This window comes from Harpegnathos saltator, unplaced genomic scaffold, assembly GCF_003227715.2.
Source record: "Harpegnathos saltator strain DR-91 unplaced genomic scaffold, Hsal_v8.6 scaffold779, whole genome shotgun sequence".
NCBI classification, from domain to species: Eukaryota; Metazoa; Arthropoda; class Insecta; order Hymenoptera; family Formicidae; genus Harpegnathos; species Harpegnathos saltator.
The window spans coordinates 159,852-178,220 of NW_020230625.1; the positions used below are offsets into that span (position 1 = coordinate 159,852).

At 45.4% G+C, this 18,369-nt stretch overlaps 2 protein-coding genes across 3 annotated transcripts in view; one reads left to right on the top strand and one right to left on the bottom strand.

The window, feature by feature from the left end:
* The window catches only part of HDAC4 (histone deacetylase 4), a 218,179-nt gene that overhangs the window by 39,433 nt on the left and 160,377 nt on the right, over positions 1–18,369 (top strand). The window lies entirely within an intron of this gene.
* Positions 14,150–18,128, bottom strand: LOC105191050 (cytochrome c1-2, heme protein, mitochondrial). The gene is made up of 3 exons (XM_011154157.3): positions 17,395–18,128; positions 15,472–15,750; positions 14,150–15,207 (listed from the first exon to the last, which is right to left on the bottom strand). The coding sequence occupies exons 1-3, from the start codon at positions 17,860–17,862 to the stop codon at positions 14,959–14,961; spliced, it is 996 nt and encodes a 331-aa protein (XP_011152459.3). The 5' UTR covers positions 17,863–18,128; the 3' UTR covers positions 14,150–14,958.

Consider the following 18,369-nt stretch of genomic DNA (forward strand, 5'->3'; position numbering starts at 1 on the left):
GTGTAAAATGACCATAAACATTTCGAGTGAGACAATTCTCGATTTCCATCGGTAGAGTTGTCTACATTTAAAATAGTGTATTTCTTTCTAGTTCGTATATTATCACCCCAACTTTTTTACATGTAATGAACTATTCTTTGACTTCAAAAAATCCATATCCGAGTCAAAGAACAGCATAGCTTGAGATTTGACAAGCAATTTTATTATGTCATGAAGAAAATTCTGAGAAATAAATTATAAATTAACTTTCAAAAAAGACCCTAAAATATCTTAAACTTTGATTAGTTTTACTTGATTAAACAGATATTCTACTTCGTCAAATGACATGTTTCACCTGCACTATCTGCAATTTTAAAAAATATATCCATTTATTATTATTGAAAAAGAGAACCCTGAGAATATCCCAATATATACATGTCTTACACTTGTGGAGATGAAATACGGTAGCTAAAGCGATATATTTATGCATACATAATCATAAAATATTACCTTAACAATTTAAATAATTATTATATGCAATATTGTTTAAACAGTAATTATTAACAACAATTGTTTTAAGCTTGTTACTGCCGGCATTAGTATCATCAACCAATATACATCACGAAGATGTTACACAGTCGGATTTTGCATATCTTATGTGTATATGTGTGCGTGTGCACGTATGTCAGCAAAGATTAGGAGGACTCCACGATTCGTCACTTCCATAATATTTAACGACTCCAAACCTTCTCTGCTGTATGTATGTGTATGTGTGTGAGTGTGTTTATAATAACATTTCTAATCTCTCGAAAAAAAAGTCTTGTCTTTTCTTTTTATATTTTTTGGGTCTTAGGTTGTGACCGGGTTTCGTTGCCAGTCAGTGGCCCTTCGTGGGTGTATGCCACGTGTTATTTTCCGTTCGTTGGTGTTTCTTGATATTCAGTCGCTTGTATTGGTCTGGTGTCCAGTTGCTTGCGTTCGTCTGGTATCCAGTCACTTGCTGTTCTCCGGTGTCCAATCGCTTGTTGTTGTCTGGGATCCAAGTCACCTGTGTTAGTCTGATGTCCAGTCGCTTTGTTGCTCTCTGGTGTGCAGTCGCTTGTTATTGTCTGGGATCCAAGTCACCTGTGTTAGTCTGGTGTCCAGTCGCTTGTTACTCTCTGAATGTCCAGTCGCTCGTTGTTTATCTGGATTCAGTCACCTGCGTTTGTCTAGTGTCCAGTCGCTTGTGGTTCTCTGATGTCCAGTCGCTTGTTATTGTCTAGTGTTCAGTTGCTTGTTCTCTGGTGTCCAATCGCTTGTTGTTGTCTAAGATCCAGTCACCTGCGTTGTCTGGTATTTTGTTTAACCAGTTCTTTTTGCGCGTTCTTCCTTACCGACTCATGTTACGCCTGTCCTTGGTCTTTAACAGGTTCTTATTGTCGGTGGCCTGTGGCTGGTCCTCACTAGCTGATTAGGTTTATTTATTTACATGGCCTACGGCCTTAATCTATACTGGGCCGAGTCTTACCTTGTCATGCGACTGGTCAGAACGACTTGTCTTGCCCAGCGCGCAGTCGGGTTCGTTCCGTGAGTCTCGCTAGAGGCTTCTGACACTAGGTCTAGTTGGACACTAGGTAAAGTTGGTTGGATTAGGTTTTGTTAGGATAGGTCTGTGTCCACCCTTGATCTGAAGGATCTTCTTACCCACCCGAGTTCTTTTGTCTACGCGTGAGTCTTGTGAGACGCCTCTCGTTTATTACCGTGACAGGTATTTTGGGTATAATAATTATGGCTTACTTACTAACTTAACCTATTCTTATGTTAACGTTGTATCTCGCTGGATACTTGTCTACGGGTTTGTAATGGCTATAACGAAATTATAAAAGCAAATGACTAACGAATGCTCTTTGGCCGTAACGAAAAATTATAAAACTTAAACGTACTCTACTCGGTACTATTTTGCGAGTTGCGTCTCGCGACCTCTTGGTTTCGCGTCTTTATTCGCGATTAACAGAATTTGTACTTGAGGTAAACAAAATAAAACGGTTAACTTAATTTAAATCTTCTTATCTTATGAGGGCCTTTCTTTAAACCCTGTCGTCTCCCTCGAGTTGCTTCCGCAAGTCCCTGTCTTTGGCTGGCTCAGCTGCTGTTTTTTCGCCCTGCTGCTCCGGTGACTCTTCCTTTATCTCCTGCGCGTCCTCTGGATGAACTTCGATCGCGCTTTCTTGTAAGTATTTCCCAACTAAACGCCTCAATCGTTTCCTTGACCAGTTTTGCTGTGTGTGATGGTGCATTATCATAAAGCAAAATCACTTTGTGTTGCCTTTTTTTATATTCTGGTCGTTTTTCACGCAAAGCTTGATTCAAATCGATTATTTGTTGTCGGTAGCGTTCAATATTAACGGTTTCGCCAGGTTTTAGCAGCTCATAATAGATCACACCCTTTTGATCCCACCAAACACAGAGCATTGTCTTCCGTCCGTAGCGATTTGGCCTTGCAGTCGATGTCGATGGTTCGCCTGGAGTCACCCATGATCTTTCACGCTTAAGATTCTCAAAATATATCCACTTTTCATCGCCAATCACAATTCGATGGAGAAATAGCTTTCTCTTATACCTGGCGAGCAACATTTCGCAAGTGGTTTTTCGGATTTCCTGCTGTCTTTCATTCAGTTCATGTGGAACCCATTTTCTCATCTTCTGGATCTTTCCCATAGCTTTCAAACGTATGGAGACGGCTTCTCGTGTCACATTTAATTGATCCGCGAGTTGTTGTTGCGTTTCAGCGTCATCCTCATCCAACAATACTTGCAATTCTCTGTCTTCAAACTTTTTCGGTGGTCTTTCACGTTCTTCGTTTCTCACGTAAAAATCGCCACGTTTAAATTTTGAAACCACTCAAAGCACTGTGATTTACCAAGAGCATGCTTACCCTAAGCTTCGACAAGCATTCGATGCGATTCTGCAGCAGTTTTCTTCAAATGGTAACAAAAAATCAATGCTGTTCGCAAATCGTAGCTTCCAGGCACAAAATTCGACATGTTTAACGCTATTACAAACTATGCTGTTGTATGAAACTTGTATTGTTGTGAACTGAAAATCTTTGTCAGATGTCAACAAATGGAAATAGTGCCAATGACGCGGTTTGACGGTAACTACATTGACAGATAGGGCTATCTATGGGCAAATTCTGGTTTCATATTTACAGACCTGGTATATATATAAGTATATACATTTTACATCACTTATTAGTTTTCTCTGATCCCGTAATTTCCCGTAATTTCAAACCTAAGATCGAAAGAAAGTAAAAAGAAGAGATAAGATATGTTTCGCGAGACATTAGAAATGTTACTATAAACATACTCACACTCACATTCACACGCATGCATATTGGTTGATACTAATGCCGGTGGTAACAAGCTTAAAACAATTGTTGTTGACAATTATTGTTTAAATAATATGGTATATAATAATTATTTAAATTGTTATGGTAATACTTTATGATTATATATGCATAAATATATCGCTTTAGCTGTCGTCTCCACAAGTGCGAAGTCCACTCTTTCCTATGTTTCGATCCACTGTGCGACGTCGCATTACATCCCGCCGTAATTCCAAGCGAAAATAGTATTACTCAAAGTCTTCATTTCCACACACACACACACACACACACACACACACACACACACACACACACACACACACACACACACACACACACAAAAGATACGCAAATCCGACCGTGCAACCTCCTCGTGGTGCACCTATTTTTACCTTCGTAATAAATTACTCGTCATTTATATTAATAAATGCCGTATCATTTTTTAATGAATATCATTTGTATAAATACCATTTTTGTCATTCTTATCATTTTATCATTTCTTTTTACCACTTTTCTCATAAATGTCAGTTTCTGAGCATAATTTTGCATTATAAAGCAGTGCGTCGTTCCCACTCATATCTGCAAATGTATACTTCACCTTGAATAACTTGAATAACTTCATCGAATATTAAGTTGCAAAAATACGGTTATCCCCGTCAGTGACGTAAGTGATTCCAGTTCGGAGAAAAACTCCACGGTGACACATCGCGGCCGCTCTCGCCTCAGTTTTCTCCCTTTTTTTAGTAATTTTTTAATTTAGGAGAGTCAGTGTCAAAATTATCTCGACTTGGACGCATATAGTTGAGTCATTTTACTGAGAAAACTATCGTAGGTTTTAGCTGTCGCTCATTATTTACTAAAAAAAGTTATTGACAAAAGGAGTCTCGTAAATAGAGTCTATTTTTCCGACACAGTGTGCATAAAAAACTGTTAAACAGTAAAAAAATTAACCTAACGTAACCTGATCTAACTTATAGATCTTTGCATATAATTAGGCGTTTGTGAGTTTGAGAGGACTTTTTCAACAACGCCCAATCACATGCAAAGATGTACAAGTTGAGTTATGTTAGATTAATTTTTTTTCTAGAAGGGGGTTTCTGCCCCTCCTTCGCTCATATATGCTGTTTAACAGTTTTTAACATACAGTGTGTCGAAAAAATATGCTCTATTTATAAAACTTTTTTATTAATAACTTTTATTAGGTCATTAAGTATGAAATGTCCGATTTCGAATCAAAAGTTCGATTTATTATATCTCAAACCAGAAATAGTAAAATTAATCAAAGTATGCGCCTAAAGTATCGACACAGTTCTGCCATCTTAACGGTAGCTCATTCATGCCAGCAGCGAAGAAGCCTGAGGAGCGAGTGACGATGAAATCGCGGAATCGCGTTTTCCACAGCTTGTTGAGAATTTAATATTTTTCCTTGTAAGAAGTGGTAGTCAGTTGGTGTAAGGAATATGGTGGGTGACAGAGAGTTTCCAAGTCCAGCTGCTATAGTTTGAGCAACGGTATTTGTGCGACATGTAGTCGAGCGTTGTCTTGCAAGAAGATTGGTCTGTCTCTATTGACCAATCTCTGCTGTTTAATCGCAAGCATCCTCATCATTTCGTCCAGTTGGTTACAGTAAATATCCGCTGTAATCGATTGACCAGGTTTCATGAAGCTGCAGTGGACAATACCAGCGCTGGACCACCAAACAGAGACCGTTAGTTTTCTTTTATGAATATTCAGTTTCAGACTGTGTTTCGGCACTTCATCTATATCCAACCATTGTGCCGAACGCTTGCGATTATCGAAAAGAATCCATTTTTCATCACACGTAATAATACGATGTAAAAATGGTTCGCCGTAATGTCGTGATAGTAAAGAAAGGCAAGCTTCGAGACGATTTCTCTTCTGACGCTTATTTAATTCATGCGAAACCCATCTATCCAGTTTCTTTACCTTGCCGATTTGTTTCAAGTGATCCAATATCGTTGGAATAGTAATGTTAAACCTTGCTACTAATTCACGCGTAGTTTGAGATGTATCCGCTTTCATTACAGCTTTCAGCTCATCACTATCCACCTTGGTCTCAAGTCGCCCACGTGGTTCACTTTCAAGATTAAAATCGCCAGAACGAAACTTCTCAAACAATCGACGTACTGTGCGTTCATTAGCCACATCTTCACCAAACACTTCGTTAATACGTCGAGTTGTCTGCGCTGCATTGGTTCTACGACGGAACTCATATTCGAAAATAACGAATTTTTAACTTATCTATGGTCACACAAAGATTGCTGTAACAAAGACATTTCGAAAGATAATCACAAACCAAAACATGCGTTTTGAAAGAGCGATAATGTACCTTCGCGAGAAAGAAAAACCAAGAACTGTAAAGGTGAAATGTCAGAGATATCGGCTGTCGAACTTGGTACTTAAGGAAATCGGTCATTTCGTATTTAACAATCTAATATATATGATATAATAAGTAATGAGCGACGGCTAAAATGTTTTGACGGTTACTCTGGAAGATGACCTCAATAACATGTCAAGGTTATGATCATCGGAGCTAACTCTCCTAAATAATTATTCTTTTTTCTCCTATCGATCGGTTCATTTCCGCACGATGCCTCGTCGAACAAAACTCGAAGGATCTCTGTGATTAAAGATCGCGCAAACTCGCGATCCGAGCACCTCGACAAGCGTGGCGAGTGCGCTGTCGATTAATCCCGCGCCATCAATGAGGCGTCCGAAGGAGCGTCTCCACGATTTTCGACATTCGCGACACGTAGGACGGTCGAACTTGACTTTGGTGGAGTCGTTGATTTTGGCAGGCACGCGTATGCGGGTTACCCCTTTTCTCGCCTTGCCGACCTTCTCGGCGCGATTTCGCGACGATTTCCCCCCCGGCGCACTCAGATCTCGCGCGCTGAATCACTGTGCCATCTTGATCGAGTCCGCGGACACGCGCGCGTCGTCGTCGTGTCGCCGTGTTACGTGCCCCCCTCCTCCTTCCGCGCACCTCCGGTTTCCTAAATCTCACCGAGCGACCGAGATTCCACCGAGTTTCTTGCACCCGCTAGATCTCCACGCGAGGGATAAATCGTAAGCGGCTCAAGCATCGTGATTACCTCGCTCGCCGGTGGCGGTGGGTCAGTTTGAATCGTGCAGTCTCGGAAAATTCAATTCAGGGAGCTTCTCCACAGAGGATAATTGCAGTATGTTTTCTCACTAGTTTCCCCTCTTCCCGGAATCGAATCGACGATTGAGAGAGAAATCTTTGGATGTTTTCTTCACGGAACGTGCGAGTCGGCGTAGCCGCTGACAACTTTAAGACTCAAAGTTGACGCGACGACGCGTTTTGAAAAAACCGAAATAACCCGCGGGTCCCAGCGGGCCAGGATAATAATATGAATGAAATACTGGCGGCCGGTTGGTTGGGTAAGAAACCGCCGTTCCTCGAAGCCAGCTCACTCCCTACCCCGTTCGCCGCTCTTCCGCTCCTCGCGTTCGTATATCTGTCCTCTCGAAATTAGAGGGACTATCACTGCCTGAGCTGTTCTGGCTTACCTCCACATGAATGAAGACAGGTGATCCTGGCACCTGAATCCGTGGACCTGTAAGGCAGCGGGAACGCGCTCGGCTCGTGAATGATCGCGCGGGCCGCGCGAGCAGAAAGACACGAATTAATTCGTCTCGCTCCCGATTAAATTACCGAGACACACGTCGATCTCGGCCAGGCAAAGCTGCGCGCTGCTCTACCATGCAAAATTATGCTCAAGGACCAGGAATTATATCTGTCGCGGAAATAAAAACGGAGTACTGTAAAAGAAACGGAGGCTTCGAGTGTGATATACGGGAGGATCAGGTTTCTAAATGACGGATACTGCACATGACGTTAATCTTCCTTTTCATAAACATTGTCTTTGGTGTTGTCGGGTCCAAAGTCACCGTGTCGACGCGCGCCGACGCCTGTCGATATCGTCGATACCGACATCGACGTCGACGTCGTCGCTTACTTCGGCGTGGAGTTGGCGGCTGCCTCTCTCTCTCTCTCTCTCCTTTTTTCCCGTGACGGCAATTATTACGACACAGCGCGGCAGGACCTCCCACAGGTCGAGCTGTCGCCGACAGAAATATATTGTTTGTCCGGCCGGAGATATGCGGGAGACGTTTACGACTATTATTAATCGGAAGTGTAGTGCCAAGTCGTCAAAATAAACCCCGCGGTCGCCTCCCCTCTCCCCCCCGTCCCGGTCCCGCCGTAAACACGGCCTTAAACATAGATATCGGCGATAACCGGCGCACAGTGGGGCCAGATGACATCTTTTGGTTCAAAATTCTCTAGAGACCTGAATTTCCAACAAATTATGGATGACACCAATGGATGAGGTTGATCCTGAATAAATTCCAAAGAGATCTGTCTAGTCGAAATTTTGAAAAAATTATCGGTTCAGGGTTCGTGGGGGTTTAGAGTTTGTCTTAAAAGTTTCGAGGCTCGAACTTAATGTTTTATGCTGAATATTCAACGTCGAGTATTATTAGGTTCTCGAGCTATCGAGGCTAGATTGGGTTCTTGGACTATTTGAGGCTCTTAATATATACAGCTTCATGCATCCACGAGCTAAAAAGTTCTCGGATTGATAGATTCCTAGGTTGATGGGCTTAAGACTCAAAATTCCTCGGTTTTGTGCTTAACGGGTCTATATTTGATGTTTTTGTATTTTAAGCATATGAGTTTTGGGTTTCTGGTTTAAGATCGATAAATCTCGACGTGTCTGTTGATTGGTTTCATAGTTTCAATCCGCTGAATACGCTATTAGAAATAAGAAATAAGTGTCGAGTAATGAGTATTTCTCGCACAAGTTTCTCGCGTTTAACGATAATTCTTCCTCTTTTAGGGCTAGTATAATTCGAGAAAAAAATTTTTTTCTTAGTTTTGGCAAGACAGGTCTCTTCAGAATTTATTCAGGATCAACCTCACCTATAGGTGTCGATGATCGGTTGGAATCAGGTCTGAATTCAGGTCTCTAGAGAATTTTCAACCAAAGAATGTCATCCGGCCCCACTGCGCGGCGGGACGGTTTTATCGAACGCGGGCGGACCTTCGTCCTGGATGGAGGACGACGAACGACGTGGCCGGTGGCTGCGTCGCTGTCGAAAATAGTTCGAGCTGACGTACGAGTTCGCGTTTTGTTTGCCGGCGTGGCGCGGCGGTTCGATGGGTGAGAGCTCTGCTGTGCGGGTGCCCGCGCGGAAATTGATACGCCGCGCTTCACATCCGCATCTCATTGAGACTCGCGCGACGAGACTGGACTCGTGCCATTTTTCGCGCGATGGAAACGGCCACCAGCGCGCACCAGTGGCCGCCGACGTGTACGCTCGAGCCGGCGGATTTGCATTCCGCCGACGCTGCGTTGAATGCGAATTAATCGCGCGTCCGAGGTACAAACGCAAGGTGTATCATTAGCGAGCAGCGCGGTGCGCGGCCCGTAAATAAAGTAACAGATTTAATCTCCGCTTAAGTGTCGTCGGCTGAATACCGAAGCCCTTCCATCCCCCCTTCCCCCGGCTACCTTCGTCATGCGGTATAACGGGCCGTTTCGCACGATAGATAGAGATCTTACGGGAGATTTTAATCGCATTAGCGGACGCTTATCTCACGCCGAGCAATTTCTCACGCTCTCTCTCCCTCTGTCTCTCTCTTCAGCGGACGGCCGATGGGCGCGGGTCATTTTTTCCCGTGGCTTGGCGAGGAGAAGCGAATCCGAACAAACGGCTGGAAACGGGATTTTAATGATTCCTACTCTGAGATTTCCTAACCTATTAAACTAATTATATGGGCTAACTCGCGCCGACCTCCGACGCGAGTACGAAAGCAAACGTGGCGGTAGGTAAGGCAAGGGACGGAAGAGGAAAAATGAGAAGACACGGAGAGAACAAGAGAGAGAGAGAGAGAGAGGGGGGGGAAGAGAGGCAGGCTGGGGAAGACTGCGTGATCTTCTATTTTAACAAGCGGCTGCGTTGGCGCGAGGAAATGAGAGAGACGGCCGGATAATCGGCTTCTTGAGATTGCCCCGCGATCAAAAGTGCCAAGATTTTCTTCGATCGTGGCTGACCACCGACGACGCCCCGGAAGACTCACTTAAGATCGTTAAGTACACGCTCGGAGCCAAATTTAACTGACGAGTGAATTCCCGACGAGCAAGACGAATTGGACAGTAGCGGAAGCACGCTCAGCCAAATATTTGCTTTTACCTGAGAGAAGGAGAGAATAAGATTTCAGAGGTGTGTGTGTGTGTGTGTGTGTATGTGTGCAGTCCGGCTGCCTTTTGCGCACATTTGTTTCAGACGCGTTCTCGATACCTCGCGTCCCGACGACAAAATTACTGTCATTTCCACTAGGGACCCGCGAAAAACATCGATGTCAAGTGATCATCGATGGTTACTTTTCGATGTTTTAATATTTTGCCATCGATGTAACGCCTTGCGATACATCGATATTTTATCGATATTTTCTTTCGATATTCTGTCTTTACATATTCAACTCTTTTGTATCTTTAGGACATATATGTCCCACTTATGAAAAAAATCATAACTTTAAGACAAATAGTTTTAGTTTAAAAAGTAAATAGTTTAAGAAGGAAAGTGGAAGAAAAAAATTGCAAGATAGTGCAGACATTGTAGTTAACGAGAAAACTCCCATGAGTAAATAAGAAAAACGTAAACAGTAAGAAAATTAACCAATCACAGTCGATTATTCTCCTTACGGTCAAGAAATAATCAATTGTCATATTATTTTTACAATCCGTAAATAAGAATTTGTGGAACCTCTAAGAATTGAGATACGTCCTGTTTATATCGTCTATTCTCATTTTTCTTATTCTATAGCTTGTATTTCTCAATAGAAAAATCTTTGATGAGTGCATGTTGCTGTGAATTTTTTATGTTCGGTTAACACTATTTGCTTGTGTAATTCTTTTATTGCATAATTCTTTTATTATATCGCAATCTTTATGCATTAATTGACATATATAATTTTAATACTTTTCATTATATGTAAGTTTGATTGATGATCTTCATTATATTAGTCATCTCAATTTGATACATACCAAAGGGTGTTTACCCGTAGAGCGTCAAATAAATAAATAAAATTAAGTAAAAAGAAATTAATTTTGTATAATATATAGTAATATACAATAGAAGAATTTAATTTTGAACAAAAACATGTCGAATAAATATCGATATTGTAGAGTCGACATTTATCGCATATCAATGTTAAGTTCCGATGTTAATTTCGATGTGAAATATCGATGTCACTCTTACCGATGCGGAACCCTAATTTTGCACGGGACGTCTAAAGACTGCGATAATCTTTTGAATGGCGCGCGATAAACGCGTTCATAGCCGGCGACGAACGGGCGACATTACCATCCGCTCTGAGCTTCCTCGTAGGCTCCGTTTCAACGGAAGACTATTTAAACGGGCGACTCGGCGAAATACCGGGCGGTCGCATTTAGCTTCGAAATGCACGGGCGTGGATATGGGCTTCGGCGTTTCGCGAGCGTATTTTCATCGCGTAGCCGCGCCATATGGCCATATTAGCGAAAGTGCGAAGTTATTTTCGGCCGGGATTCGCTATTTCGAGAGCTCGACGTGAGCCTCCAGGTTCGAAGTTTCGGTGGCGTCTGGCAGCGCGCGATTTCACAAAACAAGCGTCTCTTCTTAGATAACGATAGGCGACGTTCGGCATGTCCGTGACGTCAATCCGCGGGCTTCATTCAAACACGAAGCCGCGTGCGTCTCTCGCGCGCGATCTATTTGTGAGCTTTCTATCTTTAAGCGTGCCGCGTCGTTTCGCGAGGAGTCTTCATTTATCGAGGATTCCACGCGCTCGCTTCTTTTATCGCGTCGATTTGCTCTCGCCGTCGGGCTGTAACCCGACTGCGATCGTTGAAATGTGTGTACTTTCCGCGCACGGGAATGCGAGCGACGTGTCATTCCTTCGTTGAGAGCTTGCGTCTAATTTGCTAAAAAAACATATATGTACAGGGTGTTTCAGGAGAAGATAGCCAAACCTGAAGAGCATGTTCTACTCACTGTAAGGATGGGAAAATCACGGGTCCAGGAACGCTTCTTTTCCAACTTGCAGATACTTTTATTAATTAGTATTATATCTCTGAATAATATAATAATTACATCAGTGGATGGACTGGTAGAGGAGGATGCCTGCACAATCTTCCGATCTAAACTCCTTGAATGTTTATTTATCTCAAGACTCTCGTTTATGAGACTCTTGTTGTTACTATGAAAGTACTCCGAAATCGTATTATCACTCGGTGTGATGAAGTAGAAAATGCTGCGGGAATTTCCGTCTTGAACAATCCATGAGACGTCGATGCGAGGCACGCATTGGCGCGAAAGGAGAAATCATCTCCAACGATTTCTTCAATGAAATGTTCTCGCCAAAGGTGAGTCTGGTGTAAACAAAAGGTGCCTACAATTTGGAAAAGAAGCGTTTCTGGACCCGTGTTTGCACGATCTCTTTTCATCCGTGCAGTCAGTACAGCTCTTCAAGTTTAGCCAGCTATTTCTGCAACGCCCTGTATATATCCCTCGAAATAAAACGGGCGCGTAGTAAGTCACAGGTGTCTCTAGATTTGTGCCAAATTGTTCGCCGTGAACGAGCAGCCGACGCTCAATACCTGTTTCGATCCGACGAAAACGCGTAATTTGCATCAACGGTGCGCGCGGACGCTTGAATTTTCGGCGAAAGGATCGATCTTCTTCTTCTCCCGTCGACGAGAAACATTTCGCGCGATTAGCATCCACGTGTGCCATCTCAACCGAAAATATTTGCATAAGTAATCCGGGTGAGTAATGACAGTAAATTATCCGGATGATGTCCCTTCCCGCCTCTCTCTCTCTCTCTCTCTCTCTCCCCCCCTCTTTTTCGCAAGATTTAACGTCGGCTACTCGAGACACTCGTGTCAGGATCTAGCCTAATGTGACACGTGATATGCTCCTTTCTTGCAATTCGGTTTCGCTGAATTAATCACTCGAAATTACAATCCGTGTTTCTAATTTATACGCCGACACGAGGCCGAATCGTCCCGTGGAATATTCCGTGCAATATTTCCTTCTAATTCCTCTCTGTTTTTTTTCTTCAAGTTGCGACGCCACACGAGGCGGAAAAATGTGTGCGTTGCACGCGTTAGGGAGAATTCACACTTGACAGCGGAGATCAAAAAGGCCGCATCCAATCAGAAGTCGCGCTGATAATCTCTCTCACTCTCTCTCTCTCTCTCTCTCTCTCTCTCTCTCTCTCTCTCTCTCTCTCTCTCTCTCTTGAGAAAGAGACAGAAGAGAAGGACAAACTATCAGCCACTTGCGATTGACTACTGCCCTTCTGCCTTCAGCTTTTCTGCTCAGGTGTGAATCCTCCCTAAGGGCGCATTCACAGCTGAGCAGAAAAGCAGAAAGCGAGACAGTAGAGGCTAAGAGAGTGACAGAGAGAAAAGCTCTGGCAAGAGAGACAGACTTACCAGCGCCACTTGTGATTGGCTACTGCCCTTCTGTTTTCTGCTTTACTGCTCAGGTGTGAATCCTCCCTAAGGGAATCCCTCCCTGAAGGGAGGATTCTCTTCTTTCTCTTTCTCAAGGAAGAGACGGAAGAAAAGGACAGACTACCGGCGTGACTTCTGACTGGTCGCTGCTTTTCTGTTTTCTGCTTTTCTTCTTTCCTGTCTAGGTATGAATCCTCCCTGAATCCTCCCTTAGAAGCCTCTGGCTCAGCCGAGTTGGCCCTCGCGAATTCGTCTCGACGGCTCGTCGATCTCGCGCGGCCGAACTCTCCTCTCCTCTCCTCGCGCGCGCGCTCGTTTCTAATATCGAGCTTTCATCTCGCGCGACGTATCTACGTTGCTCGACGAGTTATTCTTACCGCGATTATTGCGGCAATTCCGCGATCCTCGCATTTCGCCTCTCACGTCGTGCGTCGACGTCACATCGTTTCCCTCGCTGCCGTCCATCCGTCCTTGCCGCCGAGAGTACGATAAATCTCTATCCCGGAGCGATCGATGATATTTCGAGATATCCACCGCGTATCTCGGAGACCCCGCCGTCGCCGTCGTCGACGGAGGTGCATTCGAAAACAGTACCCGGCTCGTTGTATAATCTCGGCATCGGCGCGTCTTGGCGACGTCAATGCGGAGGCTTCATTCATCGTTCCGTATATTTTCGATTTGTCCTGCTCCCCTCCCTTCCTCCCTCCCTCCCGCCCCTCCGCCCATCCACTCGCCCGCAGGCCTCACTTGTTGCTGCAATGACGCATCATCCCCTATATATAGCCTCCGTCGAAACGCCCAATATTATTTTCGACATTCTATTCCGCGATCGCGCATCATCCTCGTCGTCGTCGTCGTCGTCGTTGTCGTCGTCGTCGTCGTCGTCATCATCTTCATCATCGCTATTGTCGTCGTCGTCGATCGTCGTATCGAAAGGCGGCCGAAGAGAGAGAGGGAGAGAAAGAGAGAGAGAGAGAGAGAGAGAGAGAGAGAGAGAGAGAGAGAGAGAAACAGGGAGGAAAAAATAGTGAGTGAGGAGGACACGACGTCGTTATGTACGCGACGGCCTTAAAATAGCCGGTGAGGTGTCGGTCTGTGGCAGGCAGCGGGGGCGGAGGGGGGAGGGGTAGGAGCGCGGGATATTATTACGGGCGGAATAGATGGACTTGCGAGCAACCACCGGTCATTCCGGAGTTAACGACTCGTGAGAGACGACGTTAATGTGTGTTGCCGCGACGTTCTCTCTCTCTCTCTCTCTCTCTCTCTCTCTCTCTCTCTCTCTCTCTCTCCTCGCAAGAGAGCTTCTCCTATTTTTAGACGGGCCGATCGGCCACTATACAGGCATCGTCAAGGCCGCGCATTGCGAAACGATTATCGACGGCGCGCATGCCGTTGCTGAAGAAGCCAGTCAAACGGTCCGGTCGGTCGGTCAGTCGGTCCCGCGCTGGGTCGCACGTATTCTTCTTTGCACGACGACGACGACGACGACAACGTCGTTGTCGCTATTCCGCGGGCGCAGCCAACGCAGCACGGCGGCGTGGGATTCGCGCTGCAGTCCGTCGCGATGTCGGGCGTATTTTTAGAGCGCATTTTTACGCGTACAGGTGCACACTCTGATGCAACTTTGTAGGGGCTCGTGGGCGTTGATGTGTGCGCGCGCGCGCGCGCGCGTCTCGGTTCTAAATAAGAATTACAGATTTACGTTGTCATCGTGTCACGAGAGGCAGAGAGAAGGGAGCCGAGCTAAAATCCGCTTCGATAAATAACCTCCGGCGGAGTGCGATTCAGCTCGACGCCCCCGCCTCTTCTTTATTTACGATTAATCACTGTTCGTGGTTTATTGTGCATCTGAATCCGCGAACGGTCGCCGATTCGAGTCGCCGGCGCTCGCGCTTTTCCTCTAGCAATCTGCTGCTTGGACCTCGAAACTGCGGCAAACGATCGTCGTCGGTCGCGATGGCAAATTTTCGACCGCGTCTGTTGTTTCCCTCCCGACGTCGAGGAGCAATTTTCCTCCCTCGGGTATTCGCTGAAAATTCTATTCGCTGAAGATGACGCGTCCTAACATTTTCTTCTCTTGGGCACGTATGCGATCTGACGGCTCCTCATGGACGACCAGACGTATCTGTGGTAATAGAACGTCGAGGCCAGCAACATGAGAGAGACTCCCATCGCCCTGATAAACATCGATTTTCGCTGGTCGAACTCTTGCGAGGCGGTCCATGTGAAAAACTCGACCAAGTCCTTGGCCATTTGCGAGATGGTCGCCGGGGTGCCGTCGTCGTACTCCAAGATATTCTCAAATAGCACCTGAAGAGATTTCTCAATGAGAAGCCGTCCGCGCGCTGTTCCGCCCGTCTTGTCTCTAACAATGCGAGCGGAGGGGGGGGGGGGAGGCGTTACTCTTGCCAATTTTTCTCGTGTCTGCGGAACATGTCGGATCTGTCGCACGTGTACTCGTGTCTATTCACGTATTTTCTTTCTCGAGAGACAATTTCTCCGTGAGACGCCTCGTGTAAAAAATAGTGTGGCGCTCGTGCGCGAAAGCACTGATCGCGCTCTGGGCTCACTCACCTGCGGCATGCTCACCACGTTGCCGGGGAAGTACACGTTGAAGTGTTGCAGCTCGGTCACAGCGACGCCCGCCGGCGGCTCCATCCATCCCGTCAAGAAGGCGAACAGGTAATTCGTGCCGTTGCTCTTGCTGTGGACAAAGTAGGTTAGATCCGACGGGTACATGCCGAGGTTGGCCGCCTTGGCCGCCTGCTCGTTCGGGAACGCGGGCGGTATCAGGTCGCTCGTTCTTCCGGGTCTCGTGTAGTAATTGCCTTCGTCGTCGGGGCCGTCCTGCACCTGGGCAAGCGTCGCGGCGCGTTCTCGTTGAGTGCGGCGCGAGAGCGACGAGAGAGCGCGTAGGCGGGAAAGCAGCTTCTTCCGGAAAAGCCGTCGAGGCTCCTTCTCACGAATTTCTTTTTTTTACTACTTTATTAATGAATTGTTTGAGGATTGTGGGAAGAGTATATTATTACCTAGGAGTCACTTTGAAGAAGTTTTATACAAATTTTTATTAAAAATTTTATTAAAATTATTAAATTTTTATTAAAATTATTAGATTTATTAAAATTTTATTAAAAATTAATTTTTATTAAAAATAATAACAATTTACAAGGATATATACAACAGAGTGCCGGTCCGTAAGACAAAATTCTCCTTCCAACAACGGTGGGATCGATATCTCTGGCGTGGTTCATCTAAGAAAAAAACTCAAATATTTTCTTAATCTGCATAAATGTAGTTTTCGTTAAGCGTAGCTGTGTTTTTTTATTTTGAAAACTACTGTTTTTTAAGGCCCCTTGAATGAAGAAAAAATGTTGGAAAAATAGAGGTTTCTTTTTTTAACATGCCGCTATTTTGAGAAAAATTAATTAAAAGAAAAACGGCTGCGCTTAAAACTATGAAAACTACATTTATGCAGATGCAAGAAAATATTTGAGTTTTTTTTTTTTTTTTTCAGATGAACCGTGCCAGAGATATCGATCCCACCTTTGGAAGAAGAATTTTTTACGGACCGCGGCACTCTGTTGTATATATCTTCGTTAATTTTTATTATTTTTGAATAAAAATTTGCATGAAACTACTTCAAAGTATCCTTAATAATATACTCTCCCCGCAATCTTTAAATAATTTATTAAGTAGTAAAAAAAAAATTCGTAGAAATGGGCCTTTTTTGGGCTCGTCACAGTGGTGTTCCCCCTTAACGAACGGATGGGCGATGCGCGAGCGGTCGTATTTTACACGACGAGTTACTCCATCAGCGACGTAAATTGCGGGCGAGCAAGAAATAGAGGACGGTGGACGAAAGATCGCGTCGTGTTTACGATATTTATAAGAGAGCCGGCGTGCGCAGTTTCCCCGATAATTACGCCGTCGCGCTTTCATTTCGAGCACACATACACACACACACACACACACACACACACACACACACACACGAACTTCGCGCTCGGCCATTGATTCAACTTGAAGCGACACCGTCGCGCCCTGCTGAAATCGAGCGTGCTGTAAGCTCGAGCGCAGCGAGGCGACCTACTTGCCATCCTTCCGCCTTTTTCCGCAATTACGTGTCTCCTACGGAGATATCATCATCTGGCTTTTTCCAGCGTTTCCGCCGCACAATGGCGAGACCGACGCGAATGTCTGCGCGCGGCTAATCTCATTTTTGCGCGGACAGCCGACGCGTCGCTCGCGAGTCAACTCGTAATTGAATTACGCGTCGCGCGCGCGCAGGCCGAGCAAAGCCGGGGGCAATTATGCGCGAGAGGACGGCGATACCAAGCGGAGGAGGAGGAGGAGGAGGAGGAGGAGGAGGAGGAGGAGGAGGAGGAGGAGGAGGAGGAGGAGGAGGAGGAGAAGGAGGAGGAGGAGGAGGAGCGCGAAGAAGGCGAGAGCAGCAGGAGATGCAAGCGCGTAGGCAGCGCGATGAAAATTCAGATCTACCTCGAACTCGGCGGCGATGTCCTTGACCTCGTTCTCCGTGTGCGACACGTTGATAAGATCCATGAATCGCACATAACGCAAGCTGTGGCACGAGTAGCACGCGGTCATGTACACTTGCCAGCCCCTCCTCACGGCCGAGTGGTCGAGGGACTTGAGGTAGCCTTGGAACTCCCAGGGGTAGCTCGGCAGGCGCGGAACGGGACTCATGGCCTCGACCGATCTGTCCAGGAGGTACAGGAGCGAACCGCAGGTGGCACCCGCGCCCAGGCAGGTCCTCAGGATCCCCCCGCCTCCGCGCTTCGTCCTCCCGCTGACGTCGCACCACGTGTAAACCCCGCCGGACTGCCGCCGATGGTAGCCAACGCGTCTCGCTCGTAACGGGAAACTGCTTCGCCTTAAGAGGACAGCCATTTTTCTCCGAGAAGCGAGACGGCTTTCGGAAACAATCGACGGCGAATCGAAAGCCATCTGTGTACACGGTGTGCTCGCCCGGCTGGGCTTCGGTACTTCCGGGCTATGATTCAGGACGCGGCAAATGTCCAGTAGGAGAACTTGTCTCTGCGAATCTTTTGGGAAGTGCCTTCTGTTGCGTCCGACAAAAGGTCTGACGTCTAAAACCCTTTAGAATAGGGTCTTTTCCGAATTTTGATATTTATTTGCTACTCTCGTGGAAAAAAATCTTTGTTGTGACTCCGACACTGATAATCAGTCGGGGGAGTCCGAAAAAAATGTTACCCGCTTATTTTTTGAACAACTTTTTTGATAAATATTCAGAAGTACTATTATACCAAAGACTACGTTTTCTTGTTCAGTAATTTACAAAACTAGCTGTAAAAAAATATGTATACAAAGTTTTACATATATATTAAGGCAGAGGGGGGAGGAGGGCTAAGATCTTTATAGGAGAAAACATGAAAGTTTTATTCCATATATTTAAATTTTTAAATATCAGTTTTATACTAATTAAGTAAATAC